A 27,411-nucleotide genomic window follows, 5' to 3' on the forward strand; every position below is an offset into this window, starting at 1 on the left:
CGAACAACCAGTGCCACAACCACCAACTATCATCAATTAACTGAACCAGAGAGCTCTAGCGGCCTAAAACAGGAACTTAATACGGTGTTCCCATCGATCCCCACTAGATTGCGTGCGCTGTATGACCAGAAATATTGGGGGCTCATAATACCTACAGGGCTCATATTACCACCTTTACCTCTATCTATATGGTCATATATCCTAACAATAAAGAAGTAGAATCCAAAATTCAACACTTTAAAAACTGAAAGTAACAAAATAGGAGTTCCTCAACTACGCATTGTCGGAACCATTCAGTTTCTTTTGTAGGTACCTTATAGCATAGGCATTGACGAACAGAAGATAATCTAAATGTTTCAGTCTCCTAATACTATATATTTTCTAATATATATATTATATGTTTTCAAAAATTCCTTTATGAAAATTTAATCTGTTATTAATCTTTGTCGAGTATATTATTAGAGCAGACATAAAATCTTTTATTTCCGTCTTTATAAAAATGGATATCTAATCGGGTTACGGAGGTGTAGTAGTTCACATATATTGCTATATGTAGATTTCTTTGCGTAGTCTTGTATTTTTCGAAAGGTGCTGAAGTAAAGTAATTGTTTCCAAATAATGTTGTCCAGTCTATTTTTAAAATATATTTAAAATACTTTATTTTATTGGGTTTTAGAGTCTACAGTAAATAGGGTTACAGAATTATAGTGGTTTACGTATTACTATGTAGATTTTCTGTGGTTTAAAGTAAACATAAAATTAGTCTATATGTATAAAACAAAACGTCAAATTGTTCGTGGCTTTAAAAATAATCTCATCATTTGTATTTAAAGCCTTTCATTCAAATATAGTTGATTCTATTTGAAGGTATTTAGTCGGTTGTCTCCCTTTTATAAAATAATTAAAATTTCATACTTGTAGGTGAAGATATAAATACATTTTAGTGGGTTATTTAATGTAGATATTATTATACCAATACCAAATATTGTAGTAGTCGTTTTCAAAGGTGTTGAGTTCTAAATTCTTGTTAAAAATTAAAATGATAATATAAACTTTTGAGAATAGTGAATTAACTGTGTTATTGTGTTTGTTCAGCTATTCTATATTTATCGATATCTTTCGGACACCTTACTATATGAAGTGGCTTTAATGGCCGGACATTTTTGTTTTTACCAGACTACGTTTATGAGTCAGTGGGCCGAGGGCAGTGCGCTGTCTGTAGCAAAAAAGGAATAAATCAGCTTACGTCTACTAGTCGCTGGTGTTAACACTGTTAATTTTAGGTTGGTCAGAATACAGATGTCTACTGTTTTATTTTTGGTTAATATGAATTGAAGCAGATATAGCCTAATTCTCTTTTGTAGTATTAGAAATATATCATACTTACATTTGGTTTGTTATATTTTAGTATGTCATTTTTATTTGCAGTCATTTTGTAGAATTACAAATTTATCGTGGTTTAGTTGTATTTTATTTCAGTGTGAATCCAGGAACATCAACAGATTATCTTTGTTTTAATGCAAGAATCCAGTTGATTGGTAAGTCAATTTTTATAGGTGACAGCAGATAGTAGGGCTATTTGTTAACTTTTATTAGAATGTCCTAGTATATGTTGTTCTGATATATAGAATTATCAGGAAACCGAGCTTTGGTATTTTTCTGGTAGGGATATTTCTGGTATGTGTTTGGGAATTCATTTTATGATATACTTTTCCTCAAATGATTAAACTGTAAATGCCATGTCTATTTATTGTTCTGTCATCTTTTGCATTAAAGGATGCTAGAGCAAAAGATGCGTTTATGTTTCTTATTTTTTCATGAAACTTCCGAATAAGGGTGACTGTTTAAAAAAAGGCGTAGCCTATTCATACGAAAATTTTGGTTGCTCCATTAATTCGTCCATGCAAACAAAAGTCACCAAAAGAATTTATATTTATGCGATTAGAAAACTGTTTCTCAGGGAAATGCAATGCATCGCAAAATTTCAAATAATCCTAAGGCGTGATCTATTTATATGTCGGTAAATAATTATCAAGTTCTAAAGCCCTACAATGTCTTCCGTCTCGACGTCTTTGTTCTTTTAATCGGTATTCTCGTTGCTTGTCATTTTCGGTAGCTACACATTGTGCCGCACGCTGCCGCATATCTTGCAGAAGTCGAAACATCTAAATCATGAGACCTTTCTGCTTGTATTATGTTATTTAAGGTTTGCAGGCACTTGACTTTAGCAGTATGTGTGGGATGAAGTATATGAAATAGATTTAGTTTTAAGACGAGTGAAATTATTCATGAACTAACAATAAAAGTTTCCTTTCAGTTTGAACTTTCGTTAATTTATACAAAAATTTGTATTTTTTATTCGTTGGAATTTCTGATGAAACATCAGCTGTGAGGATTGGCTTACTACTCTTGTTAAGATACGTCAGATGTCATTTACTATAGAATGTAAACAAAGAAATAATAAATAAATTTGAATTTGTAATAATACAAATAATGAATTTATAGCAGTTTTTAATAGCTTAGAAACACCTTTAACCCTTTGAGTGCCACGGTGTTTTGATATAATGGTATGCATAAAATGCCGAGCGAAAATGCCTGATTCTGCAAGGGTCTGGTCAAAAATTCATAACAAAACTATTTATTGGTATAATGTCCTGGGTTTTTGTTTTTTCTTAAGATAAATATATTTTCTTTATAAATATCATACATTGATCACTTATTTAACGTTTTTATACCAATAAAAAAAAAAATAACAAAAACTTTATGAGCAAAAATATTTTGTTTTGTATTTTGACACAACTTAGTGTTATTGAAATATTTTATTTTTTCACTTTTAGTTATTCTATTCGGTGCTGCCCCAGCGCTGATGTCAATAAAAGAAAAACATCCCTCGAGATATTACCTATCAGTAAAATATAAAATACTAGAGGAGCTGATCATAAATATAAATTGAAATGTAATGCAAAGGCAATCATGTAAAGTTAAAAAACTAAATAAATAAATCATGAAAAACTCAAATATATAGATGGATCAGAGAACACATACCATTAGTGTGTTGGCGGATACAGCTGAGCAGCAGCAACAAAAAAGTCGTCTATCACAACGAAACGACAAAGTCTCCCGGTTTTAAAAACACCACTCGACCGCACGACGAACACATACACTCATTTTTAAAAATTCCATGTTCAATTAAAAAAGAGATAATTTCGTTTCGGTTAAAACGTAAACTCTTTACGTGCCCTACGAAACACTCCGACACACACAATTCACTAGGGTTGGTTGAACTAGTGGATGGTTGATTCATCATTGTAAACGCACTCACTCAATCCGACCTACTGAACACGATATCTTGTGTAGAACTGACCCATGCCCCGGAGAACTCAGATAACAGGTACGTTATCAGGCTGCTATCAGTCCCGGCCGCAGATAATATTCAAGTAAACAGATTATCCAGACACAGCACACAAACTGAACATTAAAACATTAGGAACTTAACCACTTATCAATATACCCCCTAAAATCATGTTATTTGTCATTTGCACCCCATAGTACTATATATATATTTTTTGTTCAGGAGGGTGAGCAGAATACGTTGGTAACGTCAAATTCGTGATTTGCCGCCCCGGCGTTTAACTTACTGGTACGATTCTATCTTATACTCCATTTAATTGTTTACAAAAAGACATATAGAAACTTTTTTTGTACTTGTAAATAAATTTTGGAAAATAAATCTATGAAAATATGAACCACTAAAAAACCAGAAAGTTTCTAACCTAACCTAACATTCTGTGTATTGTCTACACTGCTAATGCTTAAATCTAATGCCTGCAATACTAGGTCTTCATTGTCAGCAATGTTTTTACGACTCATTGTTTATAAATATCACTGAACAAACACAAAAAACATAAAAACTATACAAATGTATTTAGTAAAGTACTAGCTGCTCACGATCACTGTAACTCACGGTCAAGTCATTGCTCTACTTACACACAGACTAGAACAACGTACACAAACGAAATAATTTGAAGATACTAACACTACAAACCCATTTACATTTAAAAACTTTCAATATTTACAGTCATTTGTGAAATAAACACCAGCGCAAACAAAACATGTGACGGCTCGTCCGCGTAGCGGTCGATTCTAAACTTGACTGACGCACTCACTTTACAACCGCCGTAAAAATCAGAATCTAACCAGAATGCAACAAAACCTACACCAAAAGTTACGTTGAAGCCTTTGGAATGCGTATTAATAGTCATTGAGCCAATTTAGATAAATACTATATAAAATATAAGCTTTAACTTACTGCAGAAGTTGCAAATAGCGATTCTGGCATTTCTTCCATATAATGAAGGATCGCAAATAGCAATGCTCCGGCACTCAAAAGGGTTAAAACAATGTTTTATAAAAATAAAAACCTAGATAGAATGATTTATCGCCCCCAAACCCCCTGCATACTAAATTTCATGAAATTCTTTGGAGCCGTTTCCGAGATCCAGATTTTACATTTATATACAAGAATTGCTTGTTTAAAGGTATTAGATAGATATATGTAAACATGTAGAACTGAGAAGCCTACTTCGGACAAAAATCAAAAAGCGTATTCAGGCCGTTTTAGTTAATGGTCTAATGTATTTATGGTGTCGAATTTGAATTTACTTAGTTAATGGTCTAATGTATTTATGGTGTCGAATTTGAATTTACTTAGTTAATGGTCTAATGTATTTATGGTGTCGAATTTGAATTTACTTTATTGTCCCAACCAAGAAAATATGTAGGCTTACATTCATATATATCCCAGAAAACTACTTCTGTCAAAAAGGGCCTACTTAAGACTCTTGCAATCTTTTTTGTTCTAAGATATTTCCAGTGCCATAGATGAGTTTGCCTTGATGTCACAATGAAAAAAATATACGTAAATTTTAGGACTGAGAACAGGAGTTTACTGTCAGTTAAATCCAGTTGAAAAAAATCTCATTAAACTTTGTTGTACTCCATTGATTAAGAAGTATTCACTTAAAAAAAAACCTGAAAAACATTTGGATACACATTACTTGTTACATTGTTAAAATGAGACATCTCATAACGTTACGATCCAAAATCTCAAATTTAATGACGCCCTTAGTGAGCAGCCGACACTGGTGAGCTGTGATCTGCAAGGATAATGTTGTGAAACTCTGTGCACAGTGGATGCTTTATGTTCAGTGAACAAGGAATACAAGAGAAATGTATTTATGTGCTTGGAATATATTTTATTCACATAGTTTTTAATTTTTTAATGGGTGGAAGAATTGCTTTAAGTGTTAAAAAGATTTATATTATATCTGTGGTAGTAATGAATGTGGACAGTGCATCCTAATAGTAAGTGTTTATACTTATTAAAAAAAAGTTGTTATTTTATTTCAGGTCTTGGCTGAAGAAGAATATCTTGCATACTACATATATTATAATGGAAGACAAAAAACTTGCATTCCTTGACTTATTTTGGGAGGACATTTTGTATACCAAAATATTACCACTACTTTCTCTGAAAGATCTGTTCCTTATGAGAAGAGTGTCGAAGCAGTTCAAATTATTAATTGATAGCTACTTCGGTCAAATGAAAGTGCTTAATATCAGTCTTTTCAGTCAAATTGCAAATCATATTGCTGTAAAGGTAAGTTTGTTTCTTTCATTAGTTTTGAACAGTACACTGTAAATATTGTACTGTATTTATGAATTATTAAACTGTGGTAATAAATATATACAGAGTGTTTCTCAACTACAATACCGTAAGTTATAAAACTTAAGAAGAATATTGTTTCTGGATCAAACAGTATAAGAATAAGGTGTCTATAAATATGGTTTATTGCTATTTGTAAATATTGTGCCAAATTTCACAGTAACCAATGTCAAAAATTAATTTTTAGAACATGTAAAAAATAGCCCATAATAATGCAAAATGTTTAGCAACTTATTTCTTTTGATCGATATATAAATAGTTGAGAAAATTAATTTTTAATGTTGTACTAAATGTAAATACTCCCAAAATTGTTACATGAAAGCAGTAAAAATGTGTTTCCTGTAGTTTGTAGAACGCAGTTTAGATTCACTCTGTATTTTAAAGGCTAACTCGGGAATATATTTAAGGAAGTGGAGAATCCATTAAACTAGTTTAGAGGAGGTTATGTTTATAAACTGTTATTTACTAAAATTGTGGGGTAAAATTTATTTAGTTTTTGGGGAAACAGTTACTTTGTGAGTTTATCTAGAATAATAAACTAGAATGGATTTATTAACTATTATTGCAAAATGCAAATTAATCTCCTTTTCTCTTATGGTACATAGAATGTATTTTAAAGTTGGTTAGAGAGTGCTTACATCAATATGTCTCCATCATTGTTGGAATAATTTATGAACAGTTTGTTATCAAATTTTTGTAATGAAATTTGACAACTGCATCATACTATATCCTTGAACAGCAAGTTCATTTTGTGACCTAGGAGTCTGTTGATATAAATCTTGCCCATTGCTTCTAGCCTCCTTCTTGGATACCTGGGTATAATTTAATATTTATTAAAACAAATTTAGTATTGAAACAAGATTAATTGTATGGGATTTATTTATTACAATAATAATTGAGTGCAGCCATACCTAAATTTAAGGACTTTATCCCCTTTGACTTGTAATTATAATATAAATCTCATGAACTATATTTATTTCATTTTAATTAATTTATACAATGAATTACTGCAATTGATTATTTATACATTATTTTAATTTCTCATTGCTCTTGCTCCATTGTTGTCAAACGTCAGGATGACCAATGAACTTTGAGATCATAGTACGTCTCGTTCTTCCCTGAGTTAATATATCAATAAACTTTTATATTGATATATTAACTAAGAATTGAATGAGGAGGAGTGTATGAGACAGGTTATCTATTAGTTTAGCTCCTTAAAACTAATCATTATACTGTGATTAAAAAGTGTATTTATGTTAAATTTTTGTAAAGTTGTGTAATTTCTAAGGTGCTACAAATAGAAGGTGGTAGTTTTGACACTGCACTTTTTTAATGTGTAAAATCTCAAAGAACTGAAAATAAAACTAAATAATTTCCTGTTTATTTAGTTTTATAAATAATAAAGGACTACCTTCTTATCAGATACAACTGGCACCTGGATGCTACTTACTAGCTTTACCAACTATCACCAGTCAATCTGTTATCAGAGTTTTTGGTGGCTTATCTGATTGAGTGACTGACTCATATTCTGAGGATCTTAAGATCAAAACCACAACCATTAATACAATGTACTTTTTGCAAGTTTTTCAAATCATGAATAGAAAAGTGCCACTAAATGAAATGGGTAAAAAAAGTCAGTCAGTGGAAATTCATTATATTGTTTTTAATAGTAACATTTTGGAGTGACTGTTAACGGTGAAATTTTTGTGGTATGATTGTAGAATTGTACTTTATTTGTTTATTACTAGACTAACATATTTAGTACACGGCATCAGATATGGGAGAAAACATAAACAACTTGGGAGATATGTGTGACATGGAGGTGTATTTTGCACAGGTTTATGTAAAAGTTGGTTACATATTTTATGTATTAATTTGGCATGCACTACAGTTAAATACTTAAATAAAGAATGACAAGAAAAATGGAAATGCCCAGGTTGTTTACAGGGTTCTACGGAGGATCTAGCTAATTCAGATAATGAAAACGTACTCTGAGTTATCAATGTTACTTTCTGTTGACATTGGAATTGCTCTTTTACGTAAAGTGAAGATTTGAAACAATAATTGCGTGATATAAAAATCACCAAATCATCTCGTGAATTAGAGTCAAAAGACTGAAGTCATGTAGGAAGAAGAGGAAATAGAAGAATTAATACAAAAATATATTTTAATGGAAAAACAGTTAAGTGAAGCAGTTACTAGTGTAATAAGTTCAATATTACCTAATGTCAAAAGGCTGAACTGATCTTTCTTAGTAAAAAAGAAAAGGAGGAATACAGAAACAATTTCAAACTCTCAGTACAATTATGTAGGAGGAAATGAAAAATAATGCTGTCTTCAATTGAGAGCCTGGAAGAAGTCAGTAATGTTCCTCAGAAGGACATTGTTGATCTGCAAAATAAACTAAAATCATTTGAAAATATGAACTCAAAATGTCTTAATTGCTTTCTTCTGCTTGCAAATGATGTTCAGACTAAACAAGTAGATTTTCTACAATCTAATTCGGCCAGTAACATGGGTTACACCAAGGTAACGTATGAAGAGATGCCTCAATTACAAAAAGAAATAGAACTTTGGGAAGCACAGTGAAAAGTTTATTTGCATCTGAAAATCCTTTTGTTTGTTTAACATTGACATGTTAAAGAATATAGATAAATTCACAATAATGTTTATTGATAATCTAAAATCATTCAATCTGTACTGTGTAAACAAACCCCCAACTAGAAATAAAAAGCGTATAGACTATATAGCCACTGATTTAAGTAAGATTTTGACGGAAGATGAGATTTTCAGATCACTCTTATTATTTAATTTGAATTTACTCTTCCTCAGTCTAAAAATATTTGATGCAGAAATCATAAGTCATGAAACTTTGGAAATGTTTGTAGAAGCGAGCTTTTCATTGAATTGCCGTTTATTGTATTACATAGAGGATGTAAATTGTACATACGGATATTTTGTAAATAGGCTGTCAATAGTGTTCAATCATAGCCATCCAAGGAAAACTAATAACGCTCAACATAGAAAACAAAACAAGCATAATTATTTCTGGTTTGATGATAGTTTAAGAAAGATGAGGAATACATTAATTCTGCTACAAGATCTGTTCCAAATACCAAATTATAAAAAATAAAGCGTAACTAAAAAACTGCCACACAGCTAAAAGAAAATTGTATAGACCTAAAATTAAAAAAGCAAAAATCATGTAGAATGAGAACAAAATTCTTAAAATAAATGTTCAGCTGCATGATATGTAATTAAATCAGAGGCTGGTAACTACTATAGACAAGAAAATCTGATATCGCCTATTACAGCTGAAGAATTTATTAACCATTATATATAAGCATTGGGGAAAAGATAGTTTGTAGTGCTAGGACATTAAATATTAGCAATTTAAAACTTATCTTTGTGGCAGAAAGCATTAAAGTCTCAGTTGCAAGTACAGAGCTCACATTTTGAGAGGTCCTTGCTGGGATCCGCTTTTGATTATTATATATAAAAAACTATCTGCCTTTTTAAGACCATTCATGAACTATAAACTATCAATGTTCCATGTAAGACTTTTCTTCATGCTGATTATACTTCATTTATAGTTACTGGTAAATTACCCAATGGGGTAAGAGCACATAGTGATGAGGTAATGGAGGTTGCTAATTCTTGGTTTAATTATAATAATGTAGAAGTTAATACTGATAAAACAGAATCAGTTTGACTCACGTTGAAGAAAATAAAATCTACAGGAAAAATGTTCTAAACCGATTATTATTTGGAGTGACTTTTGACCAGAAGTTTCTTGGAAGGCTCACACCAATACAGTAATTTCAAAACTGGATGGGGCCCTCTTTCTGCTAACAAATTAAAATCTTGTGTTGGTGAAGATATGATGCTTATTTTTTCCTTTAGCAAATTTCACTCTCACTATAAGCTGCAATGCTCTGGGGGAAATAATAAGGGTACTAGTCAGATTTCACTCAGCAAAGAAAGGTAGTGAGAATTATGGCCATTTTAGTGTATCAGGGTGATTGTAAGCAATGTTGTATTAATTATAATATAATGACAGTTCCTTCCATTTTTATATTTGGAATTTAATCCATGTTACAAAAAACCAAAATGATTTTGTTTGTTTTAATGAGGACGATGACTATTATATTAACACGGCACAGTCTATTTTATTTTCTACAAGACCACTGAAGATAATCTTTACTGAACCGTGGAATGAATTATTTAATGCAGAACCAGTACTAATGAAAAGGGTAGTAGAACAACTGAATGCAGCTGAATTGAAATGCTGGCTTGTAAGTAAGGCATTTTATTCACTTCAGAAATCTTTTACTACTAATATTAATCTTACTTAGATCAGATGGATGTGTGGCAGTTTTCACTCTCTGGGGATGCTTTTTTCTGTTTAGACTGACCTGCATTGTCAATTTATATATTTTCATGCTTTGTATGAGAACTTCAATGTGTCTTGAACTTTCCTGAGCCTTACACTTAAAATTATTGATCGGGTCATTCTGGTGTGGAATTCAACCAGAAAAAAATAGTTTTTCCACCCACCATCTCAGATTTGTATGAAACTTGGTAGCTTTGTTCTATATGTAAAGATAAGTAAAACTACCAAATTTGGAATTTTTATCTCACTTAGTTTTCTAGTTATGGCACTGTAAAGTTTTTATGTTTTTCAATTTCCGCACTTTGGATAGCGCCAAACAAAACATGACATAGAATTTCTCATTTCCTCATTTGACACTCAAATCTTTATGCAATTTTTAAGGCAGGTTCCTTGATTAAGGAATTTGAAAAAAATACCTCAATAGTCTATAAGTTGAACCTAAAATATGATAAAAAATCACATTTTTTGTTTTTTTAAGTTTAAAAACGCAAAAATAGTTTAAAATTAAATTCAATATCTCAGAAAGGGAATTAAAAGAATCAAGAAATCTTTTTCTTTATTATCTGCATAATATGGGCTTTAATTTAGTAAAACAAATATTTTGTGTATTTTGTTCGTTATACTTATAAAATGCATTGCAAGTTTCAATATATTAATTACAAGCGATGTAAGGTTCTTTCAATAACAATGAATAACTATAGCTTTTAAAGGAAAGATATAAACTGCATATTAATATTTGGAAAAGTATATTAAATAGTAAGTAATGAGAATTAAAAATATTTGAGTTTAGATATGATTTATAGGTTCAGTATTAAAATATAAACTTATTATTTACATACAAATTAAGTGTATTGAAAACTGTACTTACACACACCAAATGCATATCATTAGATCCATTTCACTGAGAAGATTTGCAAGCTTATAAACTAATTTTTTTGTTTGAATATATTTTCAACTAATCTGGTGGGAATTGATAAGTCCTTCCCGTTGAGGTGTGTGGAGGCTCAACCACTGCAAGGATGTATGGAATTGGCACGTCACATACATCATCTCGTCTGGGCCAGTAAAAAGAATGAGATGGTCCTGCTGGGTGAAGAAACTACTTTTACATCTCCATCTTCTTTGGCAACATTTGTTATTATTCCATAGTACCAGAGATTGTCATATGTACACGCAATGAAGTAAGAGGGATATTGATCGTCTTCTTTAACTTTGAAAGTTAATCCTCTTCTCAAATTGAATGTTAGACTTGGTTTTTCATCGCAACTGACTCACCTTGCTTCTATAGTTCCAAAACAATCGAGGGGTCTGTAGTTGTGAAAACTTCTTGTACCTGGAAGGGAATATAGATCTTCAAAGAGTTTTTCAAGCTTGCAACAAATCTGATCTACTGAGTCTTTTGAGATGAAGTGGAAATTGATTTTGGCAATGTTAGATTGACAAAATTGAAAAAAGGTAGTTGCAGTCAGTATTTGATTGCCAATAGGCCTTTGATGACTTGCTTTTTGCACCAACCGTTTAACAGTTCCTCCAATACCGTCGCATTCTGTTTAGCCATGACTTGTAATGAAGAAAGACCATTGGCCATTAATTTTGAAGTCTTTCATGAAGTGAAAGGTTCATGAAGTTGTATTTGTTCTTGTACTGCCCTGCACAACCGTCACTGTATTAAAAACGTCTGTGATGTTAGGGAAATTGTCCTTGACGAATTCTATTAGGGTTTCTTGAATTTTATAAACCATACAAACATCATCATTCAAGTCGTTGGAAATGATACAGTGGGATGAGACTATTTTTTCCTGGTCAATACACAAATTGATGATTGCTGGATGAACAGTATACGAGTCTGAGGTCCAGTGGTAACCCTGGAACTCATCTTGAATCATAAATGAGTAATTTTCACTAAAATCCATTGATATGATGGCTATATTTGACTCACAAGCATCTTTAAGGCTTTTAAAGTAGCTTGACAGGCTTTTGGCAATGTAAGAATGAGAGGTTAACTTTTCTACTTTGGACGTCAGTTCATCAACACATTCATCAATAGTTGATGTTTATGTTACCATATGCGTCCGATCTGTAGCAACCCATTGCTTGTAATCCATTCTATCATCTTCTTCATAGTTTTAAAATTTGGTTTATAAAAATGTGGTCAGATTTTTTTTAGATGGCCATTTTTCACATAGCCTAAACATTGTTTTGATTTAAATTTCACACAAAACCAGGTTTTTTTTAGATCTTTGTAACTCTTCTAGTTGTGCTACATGTATTAGAAGTATTACATTTTGATGGATAGTACTTACACAGACAGAGTGAGTTCCACTGGCACCAGCCAGAACACACCATGAACGGGTCATTTGCGAAACAACATAAGTCCATTTGGGCAAAAAAATGATTTTATTGTTGATTCCTTGAGTATAAGGCTATTTACACATTTCCATTGAGAAACAACATAAGTCCTACACATCCAAAGCCTATTTCAAGTGTCTTTGGAAAATAGTTGATTTGAGGAACAACATAAGTCCAGTACTTGTGTTGTTTCTCTATGGAACAGATGTGAGGCATCAATCAGCTGACTACTCAACATCACTCTTCCAAGAAAAATGATTTCACGTTTGTAATGCCTGATTCATGTAACATTATTGACTATAAAGGTTGGTGGCCTAATTTCTATAAGATAAATATGGTATCTGATGAAAGCTCAGGTAGACATGTACCAAAAGAACAAAAAATTCCTTTTAAAATTAGTAAGTTTTTACAGTTTACTCATTCTCAAACTGTAAAATATAAAGTTCAAGCTCGAACATACATAGATGGACTTCAGCTACAGACATTTAGTTTAAGAAATTCTAACAAGAACAACTTGGTACTTCCAGAGACTTTAGCTACTGTAACTAACTACCCTGGTGGGTGTGTTCCAATAAACTTAAAAAAAATGGAAGATATAAAAAAACTCAGTCCATACCTCCCGGATGACGAAGAAGTGAGGATTTTTTATAAACAATTAAATACTTGGCCAACAATCAATACAGAGAGGCCAGAAGTGGAAAATGTTTAGTTTAAAACCTGACATACATAAAATGCTTTTTAGCGTTTGTATATTTTCAAATTAGTAATTATTTTTGTCCATGGACCAATTTTTACTAACCTTATAAATTAATATGTAATAAATAATTTTGCTTTGCGAACTAGAGTTTTATTCAATAACCTGAGCTATTAGGCCTCAATAATAACAATAAATGCCATTATTTATTGTTAAAAGCTTTCGTTCATTTGAGAAAGCACATAAGTCCAAGTCAAAAAAGATTTTTTTTTCTTAAATGAAAAATGAAAACAAACTTGTTTACACCTACAAATGGACTTATGCCATGTTTTGGGATTATTCTTCGTTTTTTGTTTATTTTTATTGGTTAATGTAACTATATTGTACAGTTTTTTTTTAGTTTTCCTAAAGTTCACTTTTTTTACTTATGTTGTTTCTCAAATGACCCATTCGGGGTGAAGCGTACAAAACTTAGAGAACCCTATTTTTATTTCAGGATATTCCCATTTAAAGTTTGCAAACATTTTATTCAGATTACTTAAAATTAACCTTTTTTTTCTCATATTGTTTTTACCCTAAGCTTAATACATCTTTCACACCAGGTAAAACTCTCGACTGCTCATCACTCTGATAGAAATTGACAACTAACTCAACAACCTCGGGACTCATTTTCTTTCCTTTCCTTGCTTCAGGTTCTGCCAAAAACCGTTTTTCTTCATACAATTTTTTTTGCTAGTCTTGTAGAATAATCGGACACTTCAAAAGTATCTTTGATGTTTGTTCTTGATTTGTTCTTGAATTCAGTGATGCGGGAATTGTCAATAGTTGTATTTTCTTGTTTGTCGAAAGTTGTCTTCAACATCTAAAACTCAATTTTCTATTTAACATTTTTATGTAGTTTTCTAGTTTATTTTGAGCATAACCAACTTTGGAGTTTTCATTTAATGCATGTAATTTGAAAGGTGAGTATCCTACATCCGTCAAAGAAGCATTTAAAGAATCAATAGCCTTTTCTTTTTGTAATTGAGTTTCAGTTGACATCGTAAAATCATCATTATCTTGTGATTCTTCTTCAGAGTTAATTGGAGTTGAGAATATAGTTTTATAGTAATAAGTACATAACGTTTCCTCAGCTTTGACTTTTAGATCTTTTGTAACACAGGTCTCACTCTGCTGTAAATGTACTAGGTACCCTTAAAGTATTTTTAATGGGTTTCTTGTGATTTTATATGAGTCACAGCACACCTTTTATAAGAATTCATACTTTGTCAATAGTAAACTCTTGTGATGAAAACAGATGTTTATTATTTCTTTACTATCTAATTCACTTCTTATCTTTATCAAGTTAAGCTCTTCAGACAGATCACACACATTTTCCAACCACTTTTTTACGACATAAGTGGTTTTGTGGCATTCTGTCAGTTTTAATAACTTTATACTACACTTACTGTCCATTTTAAACCAAACTTTATTTAAAAGCAAGTTAAATTGTTATTCTTCCTAATTGGATTATGAAAAAAACAAAAATGTAAGTAATTCAATAGAAACAATTTTGCCAAACAAATTAACTGAAAATGTAAATTAAAAACTAATTATCTTTGTGTATTTAAATTTTTATTACGTTAAATTCACATAAATAAACATAAATTAAATAAAAATTAATAAATTCACCCATTCACTTTTTTTGACGTGACAACGTCTTAAATTAGGTTGCGGCTCGGAGTCACTCATGAAAAAGTGTAACGTCCGGTAACGTTACGATGCCCGTCCAGTGGGTCCGCCGCACGGGATAAAGCAGATAACTATGTTTATTCGTGAAAATGTGGAGTTCTTAGATTCGTCATTTACAACAACTACAACAATAAAGGTAAATAATTGTACACTGATATTTCATTATCGTAAACTATGATTGATTGATTAATTGTTAGATTGACACAAAAGTTGAGAAACTGAGTTTATAGGTTATGTCATACTATTGAAAAAATGTTGATAGTGTTAAGTAAATTATTAGTTTAAATCACTCTGCAATCAATCGTAATTCAGTCGATTGAGAAGAAACAGCGCGTATTGCTAGTCAAACATTTAAAAATAACAAATTATAACCTCTAACCTGTCATAACAGTGCGACCAAACAAACGAACTAAACCGATCAATCACCACGCGCGGAGTTAGAATTTAACTGTGTTTAGCAAGAATTTCAAATTCCAATTTTAGTAAATGTTTTATTCCACTTTACCATTTACAATAACAAATTTCAATTAATTTCAAATTACTGTATGTACAATGTTTCAGTAAACAAAATATATTTCTATAGTTAAAATTTGTGCAATTCTTATTTTCATTCAATTCCTTGTTCCTATTGTGCAATTTAATAATATTCATATCAATAAATATTCTACCGAGAAAAAGACGTTGTCACGTAAAATCTTCGCCCGTAAAACCGACTTTACAGGCAACCATAATTTTTATTGGAAAGTTTAGTTTAGCCTGTAGTAGCGTATGAAGTGATGAGTGAACGTTTCTGCCGGAACTGTAGTTGGCGCATTGGCTCACTGATACTCATATTAACTCAATAAATTAGTTTATTGTGCAATAAAAATACCTTTACGAAAGAACCAAGTTAATTTAACTAATTTATTAGTTTTTAAAAATATTGTGGGTTTAATTGTTATTGCAATTATATACTTTATCCGTAGCAATAACTGTATTATACAACGGTGTTCAACTCACTGTTGTTCACTCTGTGTTTACTCACTTGTATTCTATGTTTAACTAACTATTAATATTGAGCAATTACAACATATTTTTATACAGATAAATGAATAATGAAAACAACGAATATATTTTTAAACATTTTTAATATTTGTACGAATATTTGTATTTAAAATTTAGCATTATTCATTTTAATTATGTTTTTAATATTTAACCTCTTCATCATGAAATGAGTATTATTACGGTATAAGATTTATCTTACTAGCGTGGTAAAATAGATTTCTAGTTATTTGATAATATTTTTTCGTGGATTTTAAAATTGGAAAATTCAAAACGCGTCACATTTTACAATTACAGATGTACTGCTACTATAACGTATTGTTAATTACTCTCAACTTAATAGTTCCGTTTTCACTTCTATCGGCAGTCCCACGACTGCTACTGTTTTTTTTTTATTTATTTTTTTTATTTAATAAATTGTTTATGTTCATTAGTAGACTTGGCCTGAAAAAGAGGTGATTATAACAAATACACATTTTTTCTTTTTTTTGAGGGAGAGGCAGGAAAAATGCAATTACGCATGCAGGTGGCCAGCCTGTAGTGGGACTCCCCTAAAAACGGGTTTACCCACTAAAAAACCTCTACTCTTTAGGATTCTAACCTGAAATTATTAATCACATTATGTCAGGCTAGGCCTAAATTTGGCTTAAGCCCGTGGGGCTCGCTCCTTATCCAGCCGCTCGGTCTGGGCCACTTCGCGGCCTTTTATTGTGGCCACACACCGAGTTTTCTTGTGGCCTCCAGGCGGGGCCTTTCCCAACGCGGACAACGGAAGAAGGTGTGTTCCGCGTTGTCGGGAACGCCCGGGCAGTAGATGCAATCCGGTCTTGCCCATCCGGTTCAGGTACGACTTGAAATAGCCGTGACCTGTCAGGAACTGCGTGAGGTAGTGAGGTAGTAGTCCACCTCGCCATGCCGCCTTTCGACCCATGGTTGAACCTGTTCGATGAGTCGCGCAGCCCATCGTCCTCGGGTTTCGTGCTCCCAGCTGTGTTCCCATTGCTGGAAGGTTCGGGCGCGCTCTTCGGATCTTGCTGCGTCCTTGCCGATCTCGCCTTGTCTATGATAAATCGCCTTCCACTCCCCTGCCAAGAGCTTGACAGGGATGACTCTGGCAACCACCAGGACGGCAGGCTCGGATACTGTCCGATAGGCGGAACATACCCGGAGCGCAGCTTGACGCTGAACCCGGGCGAGTCGCAACCTATAGAATTCCTTGGTGATTGGACCCCCGACATTGACCATCAGCTTACTAAGATAAGAGACCACCTTAGCAGCCTTGTCCGCCGTACGGAAGATCTGGTCTCTCCAACTTAACTTGTCCACCATGACTCCGAGGTACTTGGCGGCACGCGTTGACTGGACCACTTCCCTTTCCACTCGCAGCGGGACGACGGTGTTAATTCTTTTCTTTGTTAGGATCACGAACTCTGTCTTGCTCAGAGCAAGCGAAAGACCGTGATCGGACATCCAGGCGTTGACCACGCGCATGACCTGGATCAACTTTAGCTGGGCCAGCTCAACGTTGCGTGCGGCGATGAAAGCCGCAACGTCATCGGCGTACCCAACTAAGATGGTTTCCTCTGGCATCTCGGATCTCAGGAGGCTGTCATAAGGGATATTCCAGTGATCCGGGCCGAGTATTGAACCCTGCGTGGCACCAGAGGTGACTTCCACCGTCCGCACTCCGACTCGGGTGTCGTATATCTGACGCCTAGAACGGAGGTAGTCCTCGATGAGCCGCACAGATACGTTGGAATGCGGAAGGTGTCACGAAGCGCATCCAACATATCGACCCATCTCGCCGAGTTGAAGGCATTCTTGACATCAAGCGTAACAAGAAGCACTACTCGGCGGGAGAAATGGTTGTGGCTCTCGGCTCTCTCAACTGCTTTCTGTACTTCAGCGATCGCGTCGATTGTTGATCGTTCCTTTCTGAAGCCGTACTGACGAGGGCAAAGGTCCCCGGCAGCTACCACGGCAGAAATCAGGCGGGAACGAATAAACTTTTCAAAAAGTTTTCCTGCCGTGTCCAACATGCATATAGGTCTGTAGGACGACTGCAGCTCAAGATCACCTTTTCCCTTGCTTATAAGCACTAGCCTGGCGGTTTTCCAGGGAGATGGAAACACTCCTTCAACCAAGCAGGCATTGTACATTCTCAGCAACAACCCGGGATTGATGGTGAAAATCTTCTTCAGAGCCTCGCTGGGAATCCCGTCTGGGCCAGGAGCCTTGTTGCTCTTCAGGGTGAGAACGGAGGTTTCCAACTCCTCAATGGTAAAGAGCGGAAAGCTCTCCACCCGTTCGAAGTCAACTAATGGTCGCTGTTGATGTACAGGAAATAGGGCAGTGAAGATCCTCTCCATGGTGGCGCCCTCCATGTTGGAAGGTAGAGAGCGGGCGCCGAGTTTCTGGGTCACAACTTTGTAACTCAAACCCCAAGGGTCGGAATCGACGTCGTCCCGAAGTTTCCTCCAGCTGTTCGCCTTGCTCCTGTTGATGGCTCGGCGGAGAGACATTCTAGCAGCTTTTGTAGACATCCGAATTACGAACTCTGTCTGCAGGAATTCTCGCTCTAGTGTCGGCACGTTTTGCTCTTAAGCATGTTCTTCTGAGTTCCGCAATCTCTTCAGTCCACCAGTAGACGGGTTGCTTGTCGCGGCGGAGTTTCCTTAGACCGGTCGCAGGCCGAGACAATAAGTTCCATCGTGGATGTTACTAATGCCTCGGCGCCAGTCTCACCAGGATTCGCCTGCGCTCCCCGAGAGATTACTTCGGTGAACTTAACCACGTCCAGTTTATTGGTGTTCCACCGGCGTGGCCCTTCCCGAGATGCGGAAACTCTACGGTTTATATCATGCAGATCAAAAACAATGTACTGGTGGTCACCAACCGTGTAATTCCCCACCACCCTCCAGCCAGAGATCCTCGAAAGAAGAGACTCAGACGCGATGGTTACGCCAGGGATCGTGCTTCTCTGCCCGGAGCACCGGAAAGTAGGCGTGTCACCCTGGTCGAGGACGACGAGCCCGGCCCCGGCGATTAAGTCCAAGATGTATTTCCCCCGGGAGTTGGTAGAGGGCATTCCCCACTCGACGGAACACGCGTTGAAATCACCGCCAATGACAACGTGCCCAGTGGTGTCAAGCACGCTCTCCTCCATACACTAAAGAAAAATAAACATCACTTATAACAATGTTTACTCTAGGAGCACTAAGAATAGACTGACTCATAATCAACAGTCAGAATGCAGAGTAACTGCAGCCTGTCAAGACATAAAAATTTCCTGTAGCAACTTGCTGCCTGTTGAGCCAAACTATCTGCTTGTCTATTTTTATACTTGAATATAACATGAATGTTAACTTTTAACTTACATACTATATTCAATCAAAACTTCTAAGTGAACATATTTACATTTATATTGCAAAATGTAGAATTGCTTCTTATTAAATATTATATATTGTGTTTTTCTGATTCAAATTAAAAAAATATGATAAATTATTTCTTATATATAATAGTTTCTTATTAAAAACCTATACTTCCCAAATAAATATAGAAATTTAGTAATAGCTAACCTTTCATTTTAAAGCTATAGGTATTCATTGGGATTGAGAGAACCTCACATCACTTGTAAAAAACATACTGAAACTTGCAATGCACTTAAGAGAGAGGGAACAAAATACACAGAATAACTATTGTACTAAATTAAAGCCCATACCATGCAGATAATTTAGTAAAAAAGATTTCTTGATTACCTCATTCCCTTTTTGAGATATTGAATTTAACGTGAAACATGTTTGTGTTTTTAAAACTAAACAAAAAATAAAAGAATGTAATTTTTTATAATATTTTAGGTTCGACTTAGACTTTTGAGGTATTTTTTCAAATTCCTTAGTACTCAAGGAACCTGCCTTGAAAATTTCATGAAGATTGAGTGTCAAATGAGGAAATGAGAACTTATTTTCTTTTCTATGTCATGTTTTGTTTGGCGCTATCCACAGTGCGGAAATTGAAAAACTTTAATGTGCCATAACTGGAAAACTAAGCGAGATATAAATTCCAAATTTGGTAGTTTTACTTACCAGAAGAAACTTACTTAAAGAACAACTTATTACTTAAAGAACAAAGCTACCAAGTTTCCTACAAATCTGAGATGCTGGGTGAAATGGTCTGATTGAACTGACATGGAATGACCCGATCATGTTTTGGCTAATTATATTATTATGTTTTTAAATTTAACATAGTGTATTGTATGTATGTCTTTTGTCTATGTAATGTACTATACGTTTTATTTGTTGATGGCTATATAATTGTAAAATTGATAAATGACAGTAGATTTTTGCTTCTAATTTTGAAGAAAACATTTTAATTAGTCATTTTTGGCCCCTGAGTATTTTAAATAACCCTTAAAGTATATCTTTCAGATTAATAGTAAAAAAGTCAAGGGATATTTTAGATGTGTTATACAAAAATACCTAACCATTCTTCTCAATTCATATATTATAGTGAGTGATTAAAATATGTCAAAATGTATGTTATTTAGTAAATATTTTAAATGTAAAATTATTTATTGACCAATTTGTATAAATTTTTGGTCTATGAAAGTAGTATTTTATATACTCAACCTGTTTTAAAATATAAAATAGAATATCTATTTTTAATGTGAATTGATTTCAAGTGTTTTTTAAATTATAACATTTTACACTTTTAGTATATTTTATTTCACTTCCAGTAAACCCAACATTAATAATTTATGCAAGCTCTTAAAACGTCTGATTAAGAGTGATGTTGGCACCAAGAAAACAAGAAATATCGTATTTTATACTTGAAGAAAGTTACATGAATCACACTGGATCAATTGATTTTACAAGTAATCTTTAATTTTCCAGGTAGTACAGCAGCATTGTACAAGCCTACAAGTAGTAATGATGGCGAATTGTGATTGGTTGACAGACGATCTGCTTGTTCCTCTTCTACAAAATAATGACTCAATCACAAAACTTATTCTTAACAATTGTTTAAATTTATCAAGTATTTGTCTACAACCTGCAATGATTAAAAGTAAGGTAAGTTGTATAATGTTTTATTTAACTGTATGAATTGTAGAATATTGTTAATTAGTAGCATAAGAAATATATGGGAAGAAAGAAAGCATCTTCCTTATAATTTTCCACCTACTTGCTTGCTAGTGCCTTCAGCTTATACAGGTTTATACATGATTACTGTGGCAGTTTATACATAATTATTACTAAAGTGTCTGTGATTTTAACTCAAATAATTGACTCGTTAATAAAATTAAACCATATTTTTTATCATGTCATACTGCAAATTCCTTGAGTTGTTTACTATCTAGAAAACTTGAAGACTATCGCTTCCTGTTGCTCGAAGTACATTTAAGTAAAATAAACCTTGAATTAAATCAGAGACTATGTTACACTCCTACATTAGCCCTTTTAATTCCATGAATCAATATATCAGGTTGGATGAACAAATAAACTTCTTCAGCGTAGTGTTCCCTCTAATTTCATGCTGCCTTTGAACCATCTTTACCTTGACTAAGACTACCAAACATTGTTATTTTCCTCAGAGAACAATCCCTTGTTCATCTTTTACAAGATGATGCTAACTCTCCATCTTTATTACTATTCAATCCCACTGAAGAGTTTGGACAGAATTGCAGGTTGATGGCAGTCCTTCATCTTAATTATTTTTCAACTCCATTAAACAGAGCAAAATGCACCAGATTGTTGACAGATTGCAGGTTGATGGCATGGCAATCCTTCATCTTCATTATTTTTCAACTCCACTAAACAGAGCAGAAAGCACCAGATTGTTGACAGATTGCAGGATGATGGCAGTCCTTCATCTTCATTATTTTTCAACTCCACTAAACAGCCTTCATAGCTAACAAGAGCTCAATTGTTGACAAATTGCAGGATGATACCAACACTTTACAATCACACATCACAGATCAGCTCCCTAATCGCCTCCCCTATCTTAAATACAATAGAAGACAATAGAACAGGTTGTATAAAGCTGTTAAGACAGTAAACCTTTCAATGAGACATTGATAGAATCCCACATATTTTTTATAATTCTTTATGTAATTTGCTTTTATTATAAGTCCTAATAGCATTTCTTTTTGGTTGAACACACATTAAAATTCTATGAATGAAGATATAGTTTGAAAAAACTATAAAATGTACATCAATTGAATTGTTTCTCTCTGAACAATTGGAAGAAAGTTTACGCTTCATCTTTTGAATGTTTATCAGTGCTATCTTTTAAATCATTTAATTTTTAAAATACACTGGTTAGAAGCATTTATTAATGTTATACAGTTACAAATCCATATAAATTGTCATGTCACCTTCCAATGTACTAGTCAACAAAATTTGTCAAAGATAAACATATTTACTCTCATCGAACTTCAACCTGTAAAAAATAAGTACTAACCTGGGAAAATCTATACTGAATATAAGTTGTAAACAATTATGACAATTGTATTTACATACCATGGGAGAGTAAGCATTCACTCTGGTCCGTTTTTATTGTAAATGCGCAGCACGTAAGGATATATTTGAAGCACTTGCAGAGGTAGGTATGAGCTAGGCACTGTGGGTGTATCACAGGTTGAGGGCATGAATAAAAGAATTGACTGAAAAAAACTATGTGTGGAATTAGTTGAGGTTAGCTTTATTATTGGAAAATACAGTGTCTATGTTTTTGTTCAAATCTATAGTTTTTTACAGTGTTCCACATTATACTTTTTTTAAATATGATTAGGTAACATATACAAGCAACTTTTAAAAAAACTGAATCAAATTTCATATTTAATCTCATTTTAATATAAATTCAATATCTGATGGTTATAAGTATACTCAATGTAGTTAAAGTAACATATCTGAAAACATAATTAGTGTTAAAGACAACACTAATAAATTATAAAATTATAAAGTATATAGTTTGATAGTAGTTATTCTCACGTTTGAAGGGTCTTAAAAGTGGTGTCAATCTAAGAATGATGAAGTTGATTTCTTGATGTTCGTTTTCTGACAAGTCAGAATATACTCACATTCGAAGAAAGTCTTTTTAGAGGTGTAAATTTGAGAGTAATGACGTAAGAAAAGTTTGTGTTATTTATTGACCTTGAGAGTTTTGAAGAAAAATTAATCCATAAAAAAAATTATTTGTACACTTGAAAATTTTAGACTACTACTAGTTTGTTGATAAATTGAAACATACTTGAGTGTCTGAACCAGGTTATGTAATGTTCCAGAACCTCAAGACCCTAAATCTGGCTAACTGCTATTGGTTGACAATTGGATGTCTCCATGCACTCACTTTACACCAACACGGTCTAGAAGAGGTGGATTTCTCAGGCTGTAATTTAATCAGTCGAGATTCACTGAATAGATTCTTAATGATTTCTTCAAAGTAAGTGAATATACCAAACTTTAACCATAGATCTGTGTTGAGTCCTGCTCTTGTAGACTAACTTTGGCTTAATTTGAAACTGTTATCAAACCTTATACCAAAGTGTTTTTATTGCATAGAATGGAACCAACATTGTCTAACAAGGAAAGAGAATTTTGTAAAATTTCTAGTTAAGTTTAGGTATTTTGGTATTATCCGGAGGTCACTATTTTTAGAACAGTTTTTCTTACTGATATTCTAAAAACCTACATTATAAGAAAGAAGAGACTTTATTTGATTTATTGTGAAAATCACATGTCATTTTGGCGATCAGTTCTTATTTTCTGTCTCCCAAAAGGAAGCTATGTTTGTGATGTCAGCGAGAAGGAGGCCACTCTGTCCCTATCTACTATTTGATATAACTTTCCTAACGTCATATCACATTGGACAATCAGGCACGTGATCTGAGGTCAGGAAAGAACCGATCGGAAATGTCCCTGGCCATCAGTGCAGGCTTCACCCCTTACTTCTGGGGAAAAAAGAAAACATTGCTCAAGTTAGTACCTGAATTCTGACTCAGATCATGTGAATGCTCGTTAAAGTTTTATATTTATAATATGTATATATTTACCTATTTCTGTAGCCTAATATGAAATAGTAGATAGGGATAGAGAGACCTTTTTGAGAGACAGAAAACAAGAATCGATTGTCATAATGACATGTAATTAACACAGGAAGTAATATAGTCAGCTTTTTCTAATAATGTTTTTTTACTATTTAACTATTTAATAATAGTTTTTTTTTTGGTTTTGGTAAGAAAAACTATTAAAAAATAGTTGCCTTTGGATAACACCAAAGTTTATTACACATTGTAAGTCCCCGTATAACATACTCCGATGTAAGAAATTCCCGGATGTAATAAATTTTGTATACCTAGTTGAAACATATGTAACATCAAATTAAAAACGTCTTTATTTCCATTATGATTTTACAAACAGACATATCGTAAGAGCACAAGATTCCACCTATATTATATAATTACTTTACTACTTTTAAATGATCATAAGTTTTTAACAAAATAATAATATACTGACTAGCAGTTACCTGCGGTTTCACATGCATTTTCCCTTTAAAAAACAGGGACATCGTGAGCATATTCCTTTTAAATGACATTTAAAACATTCCTGAAGTACATGATTGTCACTGAAAGATGTACAATCTTCTGTTACATTTTAGATTTTTTTAAGGTCAGTGTTTTGAGGCCGTGAAGTCGGAGCAGTGAAACAGTTTTTATAAGTATCTGAGAAACAACTCAAATTTCTTTTCAATACTCTACAGTTTGACTAATTTTGGTCTTAGGACAAAGGATTTGCAATTTGGAGCTTTCCTACTAAAAATATAAAACTAACATCTAATTGTATCATTATTCTTGTTACGTTCTATTTAAAGTACGTTAAAAAAGTGAAGTTTGTTACATATTATTCATTATAAATAGTTTTAGTAAAATTAACATGTATAAAAATGTAATAATTTTGTGTTAATTTTGAAGAATAAAGGTGTTGAATCTATCACGTCTGCAATGTGTCAATGACATGACGTTGTCACTGCTTGCTCGATGTGCCAAACAGTTGGAGACGTTAAATATATCTGATTGTGTAACTGTCACTGGGTATGGCATGAGGTAATTATTTAGCATAGTTTGTTAGTATTATATTAATGATAATGTTGATTTTGAGTGAAATTATATAATTATAAATTGAATTACAGTAATATCAATTTTGAATTCATACCTATCATGGTAATAGGTGATATAACTGTTTGATTATATACTTAGAATTTTTTTAATGGAAAAGACATTTTTCATACTTCCACATTAAATTTATTTACAAAGCGCTTTCGCCGGTTAAGGCATCATCAGTTTGATATTGTTTACAGAAAAAAACATATGTGTAAAATAGAAAAAAAAAACATGATAAAATAGAATAAAATTTTAAACTAACTGTAAAAACAAAAAACTAATAAATTATAAAAGAATTATGTAGAAAAATATGGTTTGCAATTCATAATTTTTGAATGGATTTCTTTTTTCACTAATGGTATAAAAATATCATGAAATTTACGGAAGGTTGCGAAATACAATTATCTTTTAAAACTGTCATACATGCACTTTCAATTTTATTTCTTTTAGTCCAGGATGATTCTTTAAACACTACACTAGATGAATAGAAATTTATATGATGATTTTCCTTTACTGCATGTTCAACTAATTTAGATTTTTCAATGTTTTCTTTTTTATAATAAATTATAAATATGTTCTTTTACCCTAATTTCCACAGGTCTTGATGTTTGGCCGATATACGTCTTGTTGCAACCACAGTCAATTTTATATATCACATTCTTGGTTTCCTATATACTTAAAAACTGAGTTCAGAAAATTAAACTTGGTATAATTAAAGATTTGTGTAGGAAAAATGCATTTTACAATATTAGAATTTTGAAAAAATATACAAATGAACAAGTTCAAGAAAATGTTGGATACAATTAAACTGTTATTACATCTTCCCACTAATTTTTAATTTAGAATCGGATTCGACTATCGAATGTGTTGAGATTCACCTTGTTACTAATTATCGTCATGGTTGGCATTATACAAGTTACTGATCGCTAAAACGTGTTTGTCATACTTGGTGTTTGAAAAACCGTAGATAGATAACCTAATTGATCAATTATCATACTCTTACGAATAAAACTAACTTTAATTGCCGTTCGTATTTTCTATATTTATGTTTGTACACTGCTGCATCCAGAACTCTTGGGACTGTGTGAAACTAGTTTTTACTTGTCACATTTTAAGATATAGCAATGTAATAAATTGAAGCAAAAAAGTTTTTTTATTTTTATTTTTCAAAAATAGTAAAATGATTGATATGAGCAATTGATATGATACTTGTGATTTTTGTTACTTTTTACCCACTGAGATATCTTAGCCTATTAACACTTTGAGTACGGTACAGATCCTGTAGTTTGGTGGAACACCAAAACTCCCAAAGAATGCGATCACACAATTTAACGGAATCAATATTTCAAATTTTAGTGTTATAAATAATCCCTTATTTTACATTGTAATTCCATAATACACAATTTGACGCCTATTGTGTTTGTTAATAACAGAATATTCCCTTAGAATGTGTGCACTGTTTACAAAGCAACAGCTGCTGGTGACTTGGATTCTTTAAGTATTTTTGTCTGCTAAGACACTTGATTAGACTGGTTATGGATTTACTAACAAATAATACCCAATAACATTTTTCTTTTATATCATTATACTGTTTTGTGTGTAAATAAGCATTGTTTTCTTTGTACAAAACTTTGTTGATGCAGTTTTTCAATAAACTTGTATAACAATTGTTTTGTACCTTTGTAATAATTTCAGAAAGAAATATTAAAGTTTGCATCACAATAAAGAAAAAAATACAATGGTTTCAACTGTGTAAGTACCTTTTTATATATTAACAAGTTTCTGAGTCATGAGTTTTCAAGAAAACACAAAAAACGTTTTAGCAATCCATTCATGGCCACATATTTCCGGACCAGTGCTTGAAATATTAACTGTATAGCTTATTAAAAGCAGGCTGATTTTGTTTTTCTTTTAGAGAAATTATCGCCAATTCCATTATAGAATACACATATCAGACTCAAATATCACAATGTTATATATTGTTGTAATGAGGGTATGTTATAGTACATACAGTAATTATAATAAAATAAATCATTATTAGAAATAAGCAAAAAATCAGGTTGAGATGGTTTATACCTTTTGTTACCCTATATTTATATTTATAAAGGGCCAATCTTTAAAAAAAATAATTTATCAAAAGTATTTTTATCATATTAGTGTTATAAATGAAACAAAATATAAGTGGCAGTGACATCGCTAATCTGAGTCAACAATATTCTCTTGGTTAATCAGTTTTGCCATGTTCGCACTAAGCTATCAGTTCAGTTGTTATTTTTATTTCTTATATTGAGTATTATTGAAAAATTAAGTGTAGAGATTCA

At 32.7% G+C, this 27,411-nt stretch overlaps 1 protein-coding gene across 4 annotated transcripts in view; it reads left to right on the top strand.

The window, feature by feature from the left end:
* Positions 1-1,213: 1,213 nt before the first annotated feature.
* Positions 1,214-27,411, top strand: part of LOC124363095 (F-box/LRR-repeat protein 15-like) — a 28,488-nt gene continuing 2,290 nt past the window's right edge. Inside the window, exons 1-7 of one of the 4 annotated variants that reach the window (XM_046818205.1) lie at positions 1,243-1,283; positions 1,480-1,538; positions 5,410-5,659; positions 9,859-10,020; positions 20,826-21,002; positions 23,216-23,373; positions 24,902-25,033. In XM_046818205.1, the coding sequence (XP_046674161.1) occupies positions 5,453-5,659; positions 9,859-10,020; positions 20,826-21,002; positions 23,216-23,373; positions 24,902-25,033 (836 nt within the window). In that variant the 5' untranslated portion in view covers positions 1,243-1,283; positions 1,480-1,538; positions 5,410-5,452. The other 3 variants (XM_046818206.1, XM_046818204.1, XM_046818207.1) reach the window with 3 other exon arrangements.

The sequence above is a fragment of the Homalodisca vitripennis genome, chromosome 5, assembly GCF_021130785.1.
Source record: "Homalodisca vitripennis isolate AUS2020 chromosome 5, UT_GWSS_2.1, whole genome shotgun sequence".
NCBI classification, from domain to species: domain Eukaryota; kingdom Metazoa; phylum Arthropoda; class Insecta; order Hemiptera; family Cicadellidae; genus Homalodisca; species Homalodisca vitripennis.